General features: G+C 38.1%; 1 protein-coding gene across 6 annotated transcripts in view; it reads left to right on the plus strand.

Annotated features, from left to right (window-relative positions):
* The window catches only part of LOC140727954 (zinc finger CCCH domain-containing protein 13-like), a 119145-nt gene that overhangs the window by 49490 nt on the left and 50671 nt on the right, over positions 1–18984 (plus strand). For 5 of the 6 annotated variants that reach the window (XR_012098975.1, XM_073045961.1, XM_073045963.1 and 2 more), the window contains 6 exons: positions 3586–3786; positions 5647–5829; positions 11172–11479; positions 12818–13876; positions 16273–16464; positions 17893–18364. Coding sequence is in view for 5 of the 6 variants with exons in the window: in XM_073045961.1 (XP_072902062.1) it covers positions 3586–3786; positions 5647–5829; positions 11172–11479; positions 12818–13876; positions 16273–16464; positions 17893–18364 (2415 nt within the window). In the remaining variant the exon portion in view is untranslated. The remainder of the gene's footprint in view (positions 1–3585; positions 3787–5646; positions 5830–11171; positions 11480–12817; positions 13877–16272; positions 16465–17892; positions 18365–18984) is intronic. The other variant, XM_073045964.1, reaches the window with a different exon arrangement.

Below are 18984 nucleotides of genomic sequence, written 5' to 3' on the forward strand. Positions count from 1 at the left end.
AGTGATTCATACTCAGAAAGATATCAATGGAATGATTTGATGGGCATAAACATGACAAATGGAATTCAATCCAGAAAACATTTTGGTAATTCTTTTGCAAAGGCAAATGAAACAAGAAAATATTAAAAATGGCCAAATACTAAGAACTAAATAATTTACTTCTACAAATTGAAATTCAAATAAGCCTTAGTCTCATGTTGTATAGTTGGCTAAGAGAAATCCAGAAATAAGAAAATGATTTATTCTTTTCAACATTAGTTTAATTTTGTAATCATTGCTTTAGCCCAGGGGTTCCCAACCTGGGGTGCCCGCAACCCCAGGGGGTGCGACAAAGAGTGGCTTGTGTCCTTGAGTGACAAGTCACGAGTCATCACTCAGCCAGCTGCCAGTGTGCCTTGAGAAGTGGTAGTAACGTTTGTCCTAAGCACACTCCAGTCTCCCGCCGCCCAAATCAGCGTTGAGGATTCTCATCAGTGTTACCTGGGAGTTACACCTCAGAGTTGAGGAGTCTCATCAATGTTAGCTAGAAGGTTACATCTCAGAGTTAAAAATAATCTCATAATGCCAAAATCTTTATACATCCCAAATCAACCATCGAATAACGACTTTGCGTTAAAACCAAACCCGCAGACAGTAGGTAAATTATTCAATTATAAAATTTTAAAAGCAGCTGAAGTCATTAAAGAAGTTTTTGAATTTCAAAGGTTTTTTTTCTCTTATAAAGTTTTTTTTCTTGAACCGTTGATAATTTTAAATTGTGTTAGTTGAGGAGGTATCATGGTTAGCAGCGAGGACTTTGAATCGTGTGATGGGAGTTCATATCTCCGGTATTCATCGGAAATAGGTGTGTAAATTCAGTACAGAGTAGCCTAATAAGTCGTGTCGCGTTCCCGTAGCATTCCCACCTGACGATTTATCTTGGCGTAACCGCAGATAAAATCGTAATATAATATTTGAAAGCGTATTTCTCACGATACTTTGCTATAGACGTGTCTGGTTGAGTAAAGGGGTCATTCCTGACTTGGTCAGATAGTTTTTCTCATATTAGCTCATAATTTTCTCTTTACCCTTAACCCTTCATCATGTCAAAAAGAAGGAAATGGAATGATGACTATGTGTGCTTCGGTTTCACTTGCACAACAGGAAATGATGGCTTGCAAAAACCCCAGTGCATTCTTTGTAGCGTTGTGTTTTCCAACTCAAATCTGAAGCCATTCAAGCTTCAAGAGCACTTCAAGAACAAGCATGGCAGAGCTGATGTTGAAGGACATGATTTTGGGTAATTGAAAATCAAAAGAGCTCGTTTTGATTCACAAGGAACTCTTCCAAAATTAGGTTTTGTTTCTGTTGAAAAACCACTCCTTCTTGCTTCATACCAAGTGGCATATAAAGTGGCCAAATCCAAGAAGCCCCATACAATTGTGGAAGATCTCATCAAGCCATGTGCACTGGAAATGGCAACAATTATCCTGGGCAAAGAAGCAAGGAAAAAATTTGAACAGGTCCCCCTATCAAATAATGTCATTCACAATCGAATCAGTGATTTGAGTGAAGGTATTTTGGACCAAGTCATCTCAGATGTCGGAGCTAGTCCTCTTAAAATTTCTATTCAGTTGGATGAGTCAACTGATGTCTCCAGTTGTAGTCAACTTATCACATTAGTGAGGTGTGTCAATGATGGTGCTGTGAAGGAAGATGTCCTGTTTTGTAAAGATCTGAAAACAAGCACAACTGCAAAGGATGTGATGCAGCTGGTGAAAGACATCTTTGCCAAACATGATTTAGATATCAAAGTCATTGGGTCTGTGTGCACTGACAGGGCACCTGCAATGCTTGGAAATAAATCTGGCTTTTCTGCATTGATTTCAGACTTGCAAGTTACCCATTGTTTTCTTCAATGGCATGCTTTGGCATCAAAAACATTGCCTCTAAATTTGAAGAAAGCCCTTGATACTTGTGTGAAGATCATCAACTGGATCAGGGGCGTGCTTTGAACCATCGCATCTTCAAATCATTTTGTGAGGATCTGGGAAGTGAGCATTCAGTTTTGCTTTTCCACACAGAAGTCCACTGGTTGTCTCAAGGACAAGCTTTAACCCGCTTCTTTGAGATGTGGGAAGAAATCAAAGTTTTTCTGGAGGAGTGTGAATGTGATCTGGTTGGGGCAATGGAATCACATTTTCACTCATATGAATGACCTGAGTGTTTCTCTTCAAGGAAAAGGGATTAACATATTGAAGGCTTGTGAAAAGTTGAATGCCTTCAAAGAAAAGTTACGTCTAAGGATGAAAAGAGGCAGTCTCTCAAATTTTCCTTCACTAGAAGAGATGGTTGATGATGCTGGATCCATAACTCTTACTATGCGTGAAGAAATTGTGGCTCATTTGGAAATGCTGTCAGAATCATTTGATGGATATTTTGCTGCTGGAGACCTGAAGATTTCAGAAGAATGGACCATGAATCCATATTCCTACAACTTGGAGAAAATGTCAGATGATGAAGAGCTGAAGGAAGATCTTATTGATTTAAGGACAAATCGAGCTCTTGAAATGCAATTTGAAAGCAAGACTTTGGAGGAGTTTTGGTGCGCAGCACTAGATATGTTCCCAAGACCTGGTGGAAAAACACTCCGTGTCCTCATTCCATTTGCAACAACATACTTGTGTGAATCTGGATTCAGTTCTCTTTTGTCAATCAAGACAAAATCTAGGAATCACCTGAATCCACAGGCAGACCTGTGGATCGCAGTCAGCAAGAAAGTTCCATGTTTTGACAAAATCATGAATGAGAAGCAGGAGCAAAGAAGTCATTGAATTTTATGTTCACAATTGGGACTGATTTTACTGTTTACAATTTTTTCTGAATAAATTAGAACCTAATTGCTCAATTTATATTTGCATTTTATGCACTGACTTAATAGCTTATTTTTTTAAGTTCAATTTGTTCACCTGCAGTATTGTATGTGGTTCAATTTGTGGTTCAAAAATTAGAAATTAGACTTCTTCATCTTCAAATGTGATATTACTTTTGTAGGGGGTGCAAACATTAATCAAACAATTTCTAGGGGTATGGGGCATAGAAAAGGTTGGGAACCACTGCTTTAGCCATTGTTCTGTACGTGATGTTTTAAGCATGCATAGATTTTATTCCTTCACTAAATGGCTATTTCTGAAAGCATGTACCACTGTGCTCAAGGATAGTTTATATCCCATTATTATAAGACTATTTAACTTTATGATACTCTAGTAAGATAAATTGAACTCTTGACCTCACAATCTAATTCATTATAATCTCGCATCTTTTTGTTGTCTTGCACTGCCCTTTTCTCTAAAGCTGTTACACTTTATTCTGCATTGTTATTATTTGACCTTGTTCAACTTCAGTGCACTGTGAAATAATGATTTTTATGAACAGTGTACAAAATAAGCTTTTCGCCACAGTGACATTTAAAAAAAAATACATAGATTGTTTCTTGAAAGGGCACTATTCCTACTGAAGTGTTTATCTTTGAAGCTAAGACAGGCACATTTTACTTAAATTATGTGGGTACCTTTGTTATAAGTAATGTATGACTTTTCTTTCCAGAAAATCTTTAAAAGTACAGCAGGGTAAAAAGAAAGGACCTCGTACTCCAAGTCCACCACCCCCTATTCATGAAGAGATACTAGCAACAAAAAAGCATAAAGAAAAGTCAAGAACAAAAGACAGAATTGAAGAAAAAGCCCGAGAGAGTAAAGAAAGAGGAAGGGATATGGAAAGGCATAAAGAGAAAAAAGAAAGACACAGGTGAGTGATACTGTGCTTAATACCGTTTTTTGTTAAAATTTTCCTTTCCCTTTACAATATTTAGTTAATCTGTCATGGTTATTGTGCATAACTCAGCACTGGTTAAATTAGGCATTTTTTTGTTGTACATAGAGGTGCTGTTCTATTTAAACTTAATTCCAGTACATTATTTATATTGCTTTTACTTAGATACCATAAAATATCAAAGTATTGGAACCCTTTGCACATGAAGACAATTTTACTAGAAAAAAATCACTATGTTTAGCAAATTTTTGTAAAGCTACACGTTTTTCCAAAAAAAACAATAGCTTTGAAATCAACTCACTTCCAAATTACAGAAACAGAAAAAAATAAACATAGAAGCAGTCAATGAGATAGGCAGATGTGTGGATTTAGAATCCAAGACCTTTTGTTTGTATTTTTAAGGGATGTCACTGATCTGAAACTTTCACTCATTTTCTCCCTTCACAGTTATTGCCCAACAGCATTTTCTGTTTTCTTCCATATTTCTAGCCATATCTTCCTTTTGATTTCTAATTGCATTTGACTCCTGATTTGAGTTCAGTGTGCTTTGTGTGCTCATATGTAAGCAGAAGCTCAGTCTCCCAGTGCTGTACTGAAGACTGAGAACTTCAACTAAGTAACTCCTTCCTGAGCTTTCCAGTTCAAAATAAGGATGTATTTGAATTAAATGTTGCTCAAAATTAAGAAAATGTTTATAAATTTAACTTTGTATGTTTAAGATGAATATTCTCATGTTTTTACAACTAATTTGCAACAATTTAGAAGAGGTGTCCATCCGGATTGATTCTGGAAATATTGGCTTCTACTTAAGTGTCTGTTATGACCCCTGATCAGATCAAAATGCAGATAGTTTGTTAAACTACGAACCTTGGGATCAAGTGATTAATTTTCTATTTCATTAAACAATTCTTTAGGAATTTATTATACATTTGAACCTTTTACTTTGTATCATTGGTCTGCTTTCCAGTAGGCATCTTTTACATGACAAAACTTTCAAGCATAATTTGAGTTGATCTACAAGATGTTAGGACTTTTGCCCAAAAACTATCAAGGAGTTGTTTTCAGGAGCGTCTTAAAGGGTGGTTTGTTTGGGGGGGGGGGGGGGGTAAGAGGAAGAGGGATTAAAAGATTTTTTAAAAAGTTAACACAGGGAATTCCAAAATAAATAGGCAGCTAAAGCCATGCTGCTAGTAATGAAATGACTGAGGATAGAATTGAAGGAGTACAGAGATTATTGAGGGTTATAAAGCTGAAGGAAATTAAAAATGGGGAAGAGTCAGGCCTTAGAAATTTGAAAAATAACCAGAATTATATTAAAATTAAGTAATTTTGTAACAAAGAACAGGTGCCCAAACACAAGTTATTGCAGTTTATGCTTCGTATCACTGGATACAGTTATATATTAAATACCCATAAAATTTGCAGAACTGAGTGAGATGCCTACACCACAAAAATATTGTCAAAATGAAAAAAAGATCAAAGTATTAGAGACCACTTAATCTCTTAATGCAGATTGGGTACCTTTTCCTTGCATTGTATCAGAATGACCTTCCAAAGAGTGCTTTATACTTATTTCTGTTTCTCTTGATTGAATGATAATGCAAAAATGTTGAATGTATTTTTTTTTTTGATTTTCGTCACTTCTAATCGTGTTGTTATACAAGTTGTCACTGAAGTAGGCATTTAAAATCTAATATTATTTTGCACAGATGAAAGTAAGTAGAAAATTATGAATAGTTTAGTTAATGGATGGATAATGTCAACCATTGCAGATAGAATGAAGAACTGATACAGTATACCACTGCAGGTTAGGTATTTGTCTTGTTCTTCTTTCAGGGATCACTCTTCTGTTCGTAGGCAGAAGAGGTCTATAAGTCCGGAAGAACAATCTGGCAGCACCTCTTCTCGTTCCAGAGAATATTCCCCACCAGCAGCAAGGAGAAAATCAGCCTCTCCAGCTCCACCTAAGTCAACTTCTTCTTCCTCTTCTCGAAAGCATTCCTTCTCTCCACGTCACAGGTACAGAATGCTCAAAATAGTATCCACAAGCAAGTAGCAATGATGGTTCTAACAAATTATTTTGAAATATAAAAAAAGCTTATAATGTGTGCATATTATTTATTGGCAGAATTTTTTATGTATGCACAATAGCATTATTAAATAGGTTTGGATCCAAAACTAGGTTGGTGTTTATTCAAATTAGTGATTAGGCATATCTGCGTACAACAAAGAAACTAATCCTAATCAGGCTGATTGTATCAGGCATAGGTTTTGACTGGAAGATAGAATGTAGAGGAAGCAGTGAGGAACAGTTTTTTCCCCCTCATTTGTGTGATAAGGCATCAAAGTGTTCTATAATAATAAAAAAATAAAATCATAGTGCTACTCCAAAAAAAAAACAAAATTAATATTTTTTTTAAAAACTTGTTGTAATTGTTTCATTGTACATGGCTTTTCTTTAAGAAAGACTTTTCCTGAGTCACAGATCCAAGAAACTAACAGGATAAATGACAGTAGAATCAATACGATGTCACATGATAGAAATGGGAGTAGGGTCTCCATCTACACTCATCCACATATTGGTCCCCTCCAGTGCTGACAACTGAAAATGGGAGGCTGAGTTATGCTACACTGAGCTCGCTGTCTGGAATCACCGCCCACTATGTGTGAATACCCACAGCTTCCTGAATCTTAACAAAAGGAACTGGATGGCAATTGACACATTTCGATGAGGAAGGCAAAGTCATGGGTGGAGTTTCATCTTCTCTCAATGCTGTAATTAATTTTAACAAACTTAAATATCCTTGACATTCAGAAGCTTAAAAACTTTAAAACCTAAAATAAACTAAACAAAATGTATGAAACACTTAATGATTTGGATAGTTCTAAACTTAAGTAATTTTTAAAAAATATCCTTTTTCACCATTTATCACCTAAAGTCTATGCTTTACTGACTCCGCTGATGTCAGGTAATAATTCTCCAGTGTGACGCTGAGGAGTCACAAGATTTGGCCACTTTATTCAGGCAATGAACTCAAAAGTCTTCGTGCATCAAAGCAAATTCAGTCTGAGTGACTGAGGCCTTATGTTTTAATTAGCCCTAACCCTCTGACTGATGCTTCAGTAATATCCTTTCAACAATAGAATATTTTGCCAGAACACTGCAGTATAAACCCAAAAGGGTGTATGAAGTCATGTGGGATTATATTGGGGAATAGAGACATGAATTGGATCAAAATAGAAGTTAGCAGTGAGGCTAATAATCTCAGACAATGAGAAGAACAACAGGGACATTGCGTTCTTGCCCACAAATTGACAACCTAACCCTAAATATTTGAGAGTTGCTGAGATACTGTTGCCAGCTTATCCTTTCTTACTATCTTCCTGTAAAATTTCCAAGTTAGTGCTTCAGAAGGAAAATAACAGATTTATGCTGTATAAATTTCCTTTGGTGGTTAAACAAGGGTTATCATTAATTTGGTTTCAATAGTTGATTAATTCCGTAGATCTTTAAATTTAGGTATATGAGTTAAGTGCAATGCATATAGTTTTTAATCAATGATAAGGTAGTTCAATAAAATTCAATAAAAACTTTTTGCATCTGAAATTTTGGTTTCTGTGTTCTGATTAAGAAATACTGATAATGAATCTTATAGTAGGCCTCCGTTGGCTGGGATCGACAATGATTTTGAGTCCTAGCTGTCTACGTTATTGATTGGCAAGCCAGTACGCAAGCAAGGGCAGTACGATGTGGAGAACAAACTGTTGCCCATGCAGCAGGCTCCTTTCTTCATGCAGCTGGTGAATCTAAAGGAACTGCAAAGACCAATACAGTTCGGCACCATCAGGAAATGCCAGTAAACTTCAAACTCAACATAGACTGCCTTTGGGACCCCAGCTCCAGCTTTTTCCTTGTGGTTTACTCCCAAAGCTTTCCCCATGAGTGGGCACAGCAGCAAGGCAGTGGAGGTTTGAGATCAGATTTTTCCTTTTCCTAGATGAGCTGCCAACCACGGCTGATGAACCGCATCTGCCCAAAATAATAAATCCATTAAAAAATTATTTTAAACTTTTGAGAGATGGAATAACAAGTTTATATTTCTCAAGAGAATTTTTTCTCTTCGTCATTACAGAGTTAAATTTATTTTTATTTATTTAGAAATATAGCACGGTAACAGACCCTTCTGGTCCAACAGGCTCACATCCCCCAATTACACCCATCTGACCAATTAAACTACAAGGTAACCATTTTTCTTTAAAAATTCTGAAGATTCTAGAAGGGCTGCTGCACATTCAAGGGTATTAAATGTGACTCCATTTAATACTGAACATTTGAAAAATGTTTGAAACTGTTGTTAAAGATACTATAGTCGGCAAATCAGAATATTCAAGGTATTTGATGTGTTTTGACAAAAACCAATGTATTGTAGTCCTTTGAGGAAGTTGCAAGTGCTGTAGATAAGAGTGGCTGTACATAAATTTCCAGAAGAGGTTTAATAAATTGCCACATCAAAGATCATTGGCAAAAACTAAAAGGTCATGGTGTAGAAGGTAACATTTGGCATTGATTGACTGTATAGAGTAGACGAACAGTGCCTTGAAAAAGTATTCAGCCCCCAGAACTATGTTCATATTTTACTGTCTGATCATCTAAATTTAAAATACTGTATATTAAAGTAGGATTTTTTGAGTCAAATCAAAAGAAAAATTCAAAACCTGTTAACAATATACTAGAAATTAAGAACCAAAATAGTGAGGCTGACAGAATATTCAATCCCTTTGTAATTACTACACTAACTTTCCTTAGGTTCAATACTGTATATTACCTTACCAACTCACCCAATTTGTTGATATAGAAAATTGGAGGGTCACCTGTATAAATATTCTTTCTCTCTGAGGTCCAACAGTATGGTAGATTTTTAACAGACCAAACCAAAATGAAGACAAGAGAGCATTCAAGGTGAGTCAGGGAAATGATAGAGAAGCACAAATCTGAGGAAGGGTACAAGATCATCTCAAAGGCACTGAACATACCTCCAAGCTCTCTGCAGTCCATTGTGGAAAAAATATGAAACCACTGCCATGCTGTTTAGCTCAGGCCACCATTCTAAACTTACTCACCGGCGAAGAATGGTGTTTGTAAGAGAGACTACTGTGGTGTCAACAGTCACTCTGAGTGAGCAGCAGAAGATAGTGGCTGCAATGAAGATGAAGTTCATGGCTCCACAATCTCTAGGCCTTAACCTTGTCTTAAAAAAAAGCATATCCTTGCCTGTAAAGACTTTGCAGAGCGTCACTTAGGAGGTGCTGTAAAGATATGGGAGAAGGTCTTGTCAGATGAGACTGATTTGAACTCGATACTAAGCAGTATGTGTGGCGTAAATGTAATGCTGCGAATCAGCCAGCTAACGCTATCCTTACCGTAAAATATGGTGGAGGAAGCATCATGCTATGGGGAAGCTTTTCAGCAGCAGGGACTGTAAATCTGGTCAGGAATGATGGAAAGATGATTGCTGCTAAATACAGAAAAGCCAGATCCTGGATAAAACCTGCTATCCTCTGCCAAAAATCTTAAACTGGGGAGGAAGTTTGTCTTTCAAAGTTCAAACCACATTTATTATCGAAGTGTGTATATATTATACAAGCTTGAGATTCGTCTCCTAACAGGCAGTCACAGAAAAAAGAAACCCAAAAACAAACCCCATATATATGAAAAAAGACTGTCTAACACCCAATATGCAGAGAATAAAAAAAAAACATGGAGCACCCAATGTGCAATGAAAAGAAAGTATCATGTAAACAGTAACCGCAGACAAATAGTGTTTCTGAACAGAAGTCCTCAGAGTCCAAGACCCATAGTTCGTCGCAGAGCCAGGTAAACCTCGTGGAGCAGTGATCTTACTTGGCCCATACCTCACCTCAGACCCCCTCACCGTGACCCTTTCAATCTTGCCTGGTGCTTAACTCTCCATCTGAGTATCCGCTTCTGCCATTTCAAGCAGCGATCTGAACCATCTCGCTCCTCGCCACCCTGACCATTTCATTCAGCAGGGCCATGACCCAAAGCACACTACTAGAGCAACTGCTGAGTAGATTCAAATGTAGAAAATTGATGTCCTTGAGTGGCCCAGTCAGAGTCCTGACTGCTGTCCACCACTGCACCCCAACTAACCTGGCGCAGCTTAAGCAATTTTGCAAGAAGGAATGGGCAAATCTTGCATCATCGTGCTAATAGAGACTTATTGAAAAGACTACTGGTTGTAAAGGCTGCAAGAGGCTGTAATTTCAGCTTTTGAATTTTCATGCTTTACAATTTTCCCTGTTTTTTGGAATCTACTATGGGTGGGGGAAGAGCATGTGATTTACAGATTGTGGATGTAATACTCATTTATGTCAGCAAATGGTTGGGAGCTGAATACTTTTACAAGGCACTGTAAATCAGTCTCTATTTGGTTGGTAAGAAATCATGCTGGGCCTCAACTTGTCAAGTTTTATAAACATCTTGAATGATCAGCATGTTTGCAAAATTTGCTAATAACATAAAGATATATATAGAGAGAGAGAGATACAAGGAGAAAAGGAAGGGGAATAGATAGTTAGATTGAGTGGATTAAGATGTGGGAAATTGAGAACGTGTCTCTTTGGAAAACATTTTTAAGAAAATACAAAATGCTGAAGGAACTCAACAGGTCAGGCGCATCTATGAGAAGGAATAAACAGTTACCGCATCGAGCCGAGGCCCTTAAAAATGCAGCAAGTAATTGAAAATCTAACAATATTATTATTTCAGAAGAATTCAATACACAACTATCAAGATTATGCTTCAATTATAGGACACTGGTGAAATCGCATCTGAAGTGCTATGCACAATACTGATCTCCTTGCTTAAGGAAACATGTTAATGTGGTGGAAGTATGTCTTGAACATGTTTATTAGAGTAATATCTTGAAAGTGTGTGTCAAATAGGCTAGGTTTGTATCTGCTAAAATTACTATACTACAGGAACTCCCCACATATGAATGATTTGACCTCAACATGATTCTTCCGTACATTTTTAAAACATTTTTCAAGCTACAGTACTAATAATGTTTCATGTTATGACTTACTGGATACAGTGTATTTTCCCGTAGTTTCATTATGGGTAGTGTTAGGGTAAATATTTAATGAAAAGAAAGAATTATAGCAAGTGTACATAGAGTGATACAAGATTGGTTATTATAGGAAGTGGATGTTTCTGACTTGGGAGAAATTGGCTTACTGACAGTTGTTAGAAACTTACATAACCTGAAGACTGGTTGTACTTGGCAACTGTTTTTAAAAATGCTTTGTATAGATGACTCTTTCAAATGTTACCTTTCTAGCAGATCACCCTCTTCTCAGCGACGACACCAAACTCCTACTGTATCCAGACAACACTCTCCATCGTCTCAGTCAGGTTCACCTGTAACAAGAAGATCATCGTCTCCCCGACACAAATGTTCCACTTCACTGTCCTACCAGCGCTCAGCGTCTCTCACTCGAAAGCGATCCCCTTCACCATATACTCAACGTTCTTCATCTCCACAGAGAAAGCAAAGTCCTGTTAGGCATAGGTCCTCTGTTAAGGAAAAAGGCAAACACGAGCAAGAAAAATCACCATTACAAGAGCTATATCATGAGAAGAAGGAAGGTAAAAAACATTCATTTTTGTGGAAGATTTAACTGAGTGTGAGTTTGCTTTTTTAAATGTTCCAATTCCTAGTGATCCTTGACTTTTGATTACTTGCGACATTTAAATAATATGACATTGAAAATTTCTATGTTTGTAAATTTAGTAACTTGCTAATATGCAAAGAGAGACAAGTTCAAACTTGCAGTTGTCTACATAATGAACTCCTTTCTTGTTGAGGTAGGCGAAATGGACAAAGAGGAAAATGATCCTTCAATAGGATGAAGGTTGTTTCTCATAAATGTGGTAGTAAATGGATATTTTATCCAATACATTACACCCTTGTATGTATTACCCCAGCTGGTGGAGTAGTGGCATCAGTTCTGGACCAGAGGTGGATGGTTCTGAGTTTGAATCTGGCCGGGTACAAACCTGCGTAACAGCAGTATCTGTGCGGAAGAAAGGCCTGGCAATCTACTTGTCATGAAAACCCTATGAACAACTACACTATCCATAGGGTCACCATGAGTCGACGACAACTCAACGGCACTCAACAACAACAAATATTTTTAAAACTGATAGAAAAATAACAATCAGCTATAAAATAACTTGCCTACATCCTTAATTCTTCAGGCGGTACCATGAAGTGGAAGGTTGAATGCTTTATTTAAAAAGCATGTGTATTCCATGAAACTCATCCTTTACTTTAGTCTTGTATTAGGGTTTCTCACAGTTTTAGGTGAACCTTGAATGTTGAAAAGTTCATCAAAACATTTATTTATAGATTCAGCAAACTATCGATTGACAGTAGGCCCTTTAGTGAAAGACATTTTCTTGTTTAAAATCCTTCAAGTTTGTGCTTCATTGCTAGTTGATATACTTCCCTCGCCTTTTTGTTGAGTGAAGTACTTGAAAGTAGATTTCCAGTTCTGGCTTGCTGTGGATTAATTGTACCCTAATATTCTAAGTAAACATAAAATTAGCAGATTTTAATACCTTGAAGCTATAACATTAGATCATTCGACATTAAATTCATAGAATCGTATGGTGTCAATTTGTTTGTAATTAATAAGTAAAATTCACATTTTTGTCTCTGGACTTTGTGTATTTTATAAACATTAATTGTATCAATTTACTAAGGGGTGAACTGCTTCAGGGCAGGCTGTCAATTAAATCAGTGTTGCTTTATCTAAAGGCTTTCTTGCTACAGCTGTCTTAATACACAGCCATTGAGCGTATTAGGTTTTCACTGCTTCATTACTTGGTATCATTTGCATTAATAATCTACTTTGGCTTTTTCTTCAACTCATTAATATGGCATAATTTGTTTAGATATTAATGTAGATATTTTCCTCTAAGGGAACAGAGGAAAACGAGACAAGGAAAGCAAGGATAGTCGAGACCGGCGAGATTACGATCTGGATCAGAATTTACTCCATGAAAGGGACGAGCGGACAAGCAGGGAAACCCGTGATAACAGAAACAATCGGGATTACAAAGAAGTGAAAGATAACACCGAGCGCAGAGAGATCAGGGAATCTCGTGAAGTTCGTGATACAAGAGACACACGAGATTACAAAGAGAGCAAAGATTCTCGAGATGGGAGAGAATCACGATCTAGCCGCGATACACACGATTATCGAGATAGCAGAGATTTCCATCGAAAAGACGAACAACATTATGAGGACCGCAGTTATAGTCGGGGCCATGGCAGGGATGAAAATTCCCGGACTGACATAAAGAATGATCGTCAAAATGAAGCCAGGATTGATAGCAGGAATGAATCCAGGGGAGATGGCCGGGGCGAATCCAGGGGAGACGGCCGCGGCGAGTCCAGGGGAGACGGCCGGGGCGAGTCCAGGGGGGACGGCCGGGGCGAGTCCAGGAGGGACGGCCGGGGTGAGACCAGGGGAGACGGCCGAGGTGAGACCAGAGGAGACGGCCGGGGGGAGACCAGGGGAGACGGCCGGGGGGAGACCAGGGGAGACAGCCGGGGTGAAGCCAGGGGAGGTGGCCGGGGTGAGACCAGAGGGGACATCCGGGGCGAGATGAGGGGAGATAGCCGAAGTGAGGTAAGGGGTGATGGCCGGGGCGACTCAAGGGGAGATGGCCGGGGAGAGTCCAGGGGAGACGGCCGTGGCGAGGCTAGAGCTGACAGCCGTTGCGAGACCAGTAGAGACAGCCGGGGTGAGGTCAGAGGAGACGGCCGTGGCGAGTCCAGGGGAGATGGCCGTGGCGAGGCTAGAGCTGACAGCCGGAGTGAGACCAGGACTGATAGCCGGGGAGAAACCAGGGGGGATGGCCGCATTGAGACCAGGAGTGACGGCCGTGGCGAGATCAGGGGAGATGGACGTGGCGAAACCAGGAGTGAAAGAGCGGCCAGAGGAAGAGGGAGAGGACCAGAATTAACCGAAAAAGGTGAGATATAAATGCTTTCATTTTAATTATTCATGCCCAATATTCAAATTTAATGACTCCAGCACACTATTCCTGGTGGAATCTTGCAGAATTCTTTCTGGTAGTGTCTTGAGAATATGTTAAAACCTGAAATAATATGAGATGAGGTGGATTGGTGGAAGATTTCTGTCAGTGAAATAAATGAGAGAGAAATAGAAGGATATAGAGGAGGGAAGAGTTAGTTTGATTTTTTTTAGAGTAGATTAAATGGTCAGCATAATATAATGGGCCGAAGGGCCTATACTGTGCTGTAATGTTCTAAGTTTGTGTTCTAAATCATCTGGGTACATTTCTGCTTTTACAGTTGTGCTGGTGGCTGTGGGGGGAAAAAGAAATTATCTTTCATTTATGTCTTTGTGCATACCCTTAACATCAATGAATTTATTTTGGTGTTTTCCCTGATTTTTCTGTTGCCTTAATTTGGAGGTTATAAGGTGGAGATTATTGGCATAATTCAAATGAAGGATCTGTGAGCAAACTTTTATTTGCAAGTTTCACATGCATGAGTTGCATTTTGCCTTGGGTCATATCATTTTTGAAAGAATAATGATTGACAAAGAAATTGTAGTCAAATGAGATGCCATAGAGGTTTGTTCTCTCCTTATAAGGTTGAACACAACATTTTATTTAATCATTGTTTTGCCATTTCTCCAAAGCATAATTTATGGGTTAATTCACCATCCTAAAAATCTGTGCTTTGATGTTTGAGTCCCAACTTGCTTGGCTAACTTGTTCTGCTTGACCTGAATCTCTCTGATTCCTTTATGTAGTATGTGCTTAGCTTTTATATACTAGACTTCTGTGATGGTATCATTTGAGAATTTCTTCTATCAGGTATCTGACCATAAATGACTTGCTGAAGTGTACCTCTTGTTATGTTTCTGAGCTGACAGCACATCAGTCTAGAGGCCTTTCTTCCCTTGTTTATATCTCTTGATACTCCACTAAGGAATTGGATTTAATAGTGGATCTGTGTAAGTTTGGACAGGTGTACTTATGTGTATAAAGTTTGACATACATTTTCAAAAGTTGACTATCAGGAGAGTGAATGACCCAGGCTTGGAATTGGGATTAGAACTGCAACTTGGTGGCTGCTTTAACCAGTAATTTTGAGTAATTCTATGAACAAGGCAAGAATTTTAAAAGGACTCCATTGAAACATTCAACACATTCACAAAATCCAAAACAAGTGGAACACAATGCATTGTTTGTCCTCATCCTGATTGTTGCTCTATATGAGATTGCCAGATTGCCAGAAGGTGGATGATGCCAGCTTTCTGAAAGATATATTTACAACAGAAAATCTAAAAACTAACTTACTGGTGTAGGAAATCTGGGGTTCAAACACTGCATCAGGACTTTGGGCAAGTAATCTGGGCTAGTACATTGATAAGAAGCTAACATTTGCCCTCCAGCTACCAAAACATTACGTAGTCCTTTCTGTATGTGCTGTTACAACAGAACAAATTTCATTTTTCCTAGTACCTGCTGACAGGGGAGCTGAAATTTAAAAGCAATTCTGATGCTTGAAATCTGAAGTAAAAAGCGAAAATGTTGGAAACATTCATTATGTCATGCAGCATCTATAAAAAGAGAAGTTGGAAGTAATGTTTCTGGTCAAAAACCCTTCATCACAACCAGGAAAGTGAGCAGTAAGTTAGTTTTAAGCTGTAGATGAGAGTGGCAAATAGTCTAAGGGAATCCAATGACATGGTGAGGTCAGGATTTCCAATCTGATTCCAACATTTAAGGAGCTATCTAGTTTAAGAATTTATGAGGAAAACTGAGGAAAGAAAAACTAATCAAGGGTCATGTTAGAGCTGTGAAATTCAGGTCAGAACTTGCTAAAGATTGAAAGGAGAGGGGGAAAATTGGATAACCTTAAAGTACAACAGATCATTTCAGATACACACAGAAAGCAAGTTATCTGAAATTGCTGAAATTGATATTGAGACCCAGGTGGAGGTGCTGTTCCTCAAGTTTATGTTGTGCTTTGATGGAACAGAGATTGCAGACAGGTCAGAGTGAAAGTGGAATGGGTAATTACAATGACAGGTGTATACCTAGATAGAAGAAATGTGTATGTGATTGTCATACTAAAATATATTATCATCGATGAAGCTTCAGTTCAGGATTTAAAGATGTTTCAGATCTGGGAAAGAATCTGAAGAAGCAAAAATATATTTTGACTACCTCAGAGTATTGTATTCTGAAAAATATTTCTTGTCATTCATGAAGATTCTGTATAAAATAGTCGCACTCTTACAGTGATCTTTTATGGTTTTGTTAAGTGAATCTGCTGTGTTTTTGTAGTCCTTGTTTTGTACCATAAAATACACAAATGCTGTTCACTCCAGGGAGCCATGGAACAACTCGAAGTAGCCAATTTGACACACACAGCACAAGCAGTAATTACCATGAAAACTGGGACACAAGAAGTGGATATGCAGAAAGAGATCGCTATGATCGAGACCAAAGCAGAGATGCATCCTTTGACAGGCATGGCCATGCAGAGAGGGAAAGGCGTGAAAACAGAGACCGTGAAAGAGGTATGGGTAGCAATTAATGGTAGCAGTGTTATGTTGAAAGCAAACCAGGTTTCATGTTATCTGGGTTCAGAACTGAAAATGTTTTCTTTTGTATAAACTTATTGTTTGATCATTTGAATAAGGAAGACACTTGAATGCTGAAACAAAATTTGAATGTTTTGTCTACTCTGGATGTAATTACATTTCATAAGGGTAAAGATAAGAGGTATTGGAGGCTTCCTTCAGAATCTGTAAAGTAGATCATTAGAGGGTTTTTTATATTAGCAATGTGTAAATTCTGGTGTAGTCTGAGATAGTGATAGCCAAAGACAAATCGGTGACCAAGTAAACAGTTTTTGATGGCAGCATCATTTCAGAATTTAATTGGAGGTATTTCCACCTTACCTAGTGCTGAATATCATTCAAACGAAGCAACAGATAAGAAACGGTAGATGCATTTAGGGAAGTGGTGGTAGAATCAGAGTGTTATTACTAATATAGAATTTGAGGATGTTCTTAGTTGACTTCACCAAGCATTTAAAGTTGAAAATCAGTTGTCTCTTTACCTCATTAGTGATTCATTTAGTCTAATGTAGCTGGTGCAGACAATTAATGTTTACCACCAGTTTACTACAATCAGCCACTAATAATTGTTGATTGCAGGAGAGTGAAACCTGTATTGAAATTGATTTATTATTTTTTTTCTTCTCTCTCTTCCTAACTCTCCCTCCCATTTATATAAATGATAAGCTGCCTGAACGACATAGGGAAGAATTGCTAAGATCATAATCAAACAATATTGTAAGTGATAATCTGAACTGTAACATACAAAAATGAATGTTTGAGTTAGGAAAATAGGTTCTAGCCTACAAAAATTTCCATCTCTTCAAAATTGAGCATTCATTTCAATAGTTCAAAAGTTCAATGGTTCCATTTTATGTCAGAGAATGTATACAATATACAACCTGAAATTCTTACTCTCTGCAGACATCTTTCAAACAGAAGAAGCCCCCAAAGAATGAATGACAGAAATAATGTAGGAACCTCAAAGTCCGCTGTCCCCCTCCCACTCACAAGCAGCATCAAATCCACCCCCCGTGCACTTATTCTAGCGTAAAACATCAGCTTTCCCACTACCCACTATGCCAGCAACTGCAAAGTTCCCAAAGAGAAACCATGGTCTACGAAGATTCTGTCCCGAAGATAATGAGTTTTCCCTTACCAAGAAAACAATCAAATATTGTGCATATTCCATAAGATGACTTGTGTTTAAGTTCAGTAATAGTATATGTAAAATTTTACAGCAGTAGTTTTAAAATGAAATGTGTCTATTTGCATACCGTTGAATTTTTAGGCTATGATGGAAAGAGTACAACTAATGTGATAGACTTTTCAGAAGTTAATTTTAAGCATGATAGCTCTACATCATTCTATATTTTTATTTTACAGATCACACAGCTGGTACTGCTACACGGCACCCAGGGAGGACAGATGATCATGACCATGAAGAAAGAAAAGAAGAGCGGCGATCAGATCGTGAGGACAGGCGTGATGATAGACTCAGGGAAAGAGACCGTGAAAGAGATCGTGACAAAGATCGTGATAGAGATAGAGAGCGAGAAAGGGAAAGAGAATTGGATCGAGAGAGGGAGCGTGAAAGAATCCGTGAACGGGATAGGGAAAAGGAACGAGAGCGAGAGAGGGGCAAGGAGAGAGAACGAGAAAGGGAGAGGGAGAGAGAGAGGGAGAGAGAACGGGAAAGGGAAAAGGAAAGGGAGAGGGTTAGAGAGAGGGACAGAGATAGAGAGAAGCAAAAAGACTGGGATGAGAAGGAGAAATTGAGAGATGAACGCAAAGATAAAAAGGACGATCAACGAGAAGAGCGGGATTTGAGGGCAAGTCACAGTCAAAGGAAAACAAGGTATGTTGATATCAAAGTATTTTTCAAATTTAATTTGTAAGCTGTAACTGAATATCCTTGTCATTCTCAAACCTGTTTAAAAGCAAATTAAGAGGGAATGATAATCTGGAAATGATATAATGGTCAATTTTCTGAACATAAGAATTAGGAATAGGCCATCTGGCACTTAAAGCTTACTCTGTCGTTCTGTAAAATCATGGCTGATTTTCTAACGCAGCTCCACTTTCCACATATCACTTAATTCCATTAATGCCCACAAATCAGTTAATATCTGATATGAGTCAACTCAGTTCATGATCCTCCACGATAGAATATTTCAAAAATTTCCCATCTTCGGAGTGAAGAAATTTCTCTTCCACCCTATTTACTACTAATTAATTAACAGCATCAATGTTTATTAATAAGACAAAAATAAATCCAGAAGTTATCATACCTCTGGTTATGCAATACTGCAATGTGTTGATCCTTTGGCCCAGGATGATGTGGTCTCCATGAAGGTCGAGTATCAGGTTTAGTTGCTTTTAAGTTCATAGGGTTGGTTTTGGGGACAGAGATGGGAGTTAGGATATGTTTTAGAGACAGTGATATTGGGGAGTTAGAGGACAGGCCGGAGTCCAGGC

This window comes from Hemitrygon akajei, chromosome 5, assembly GCF_048418815.1.
Source record: "Hemitrygon akajei chromosome 5, sHemAka1.3, whole genome shotgun sequence".
Taxonomy (NCBI): Eukaryota; Metazoa; Chordata; class Chondrichthyes; order Myliobatiformes; family Dasyatidae; genus Hemitrygon; species Hemitrygon akajei.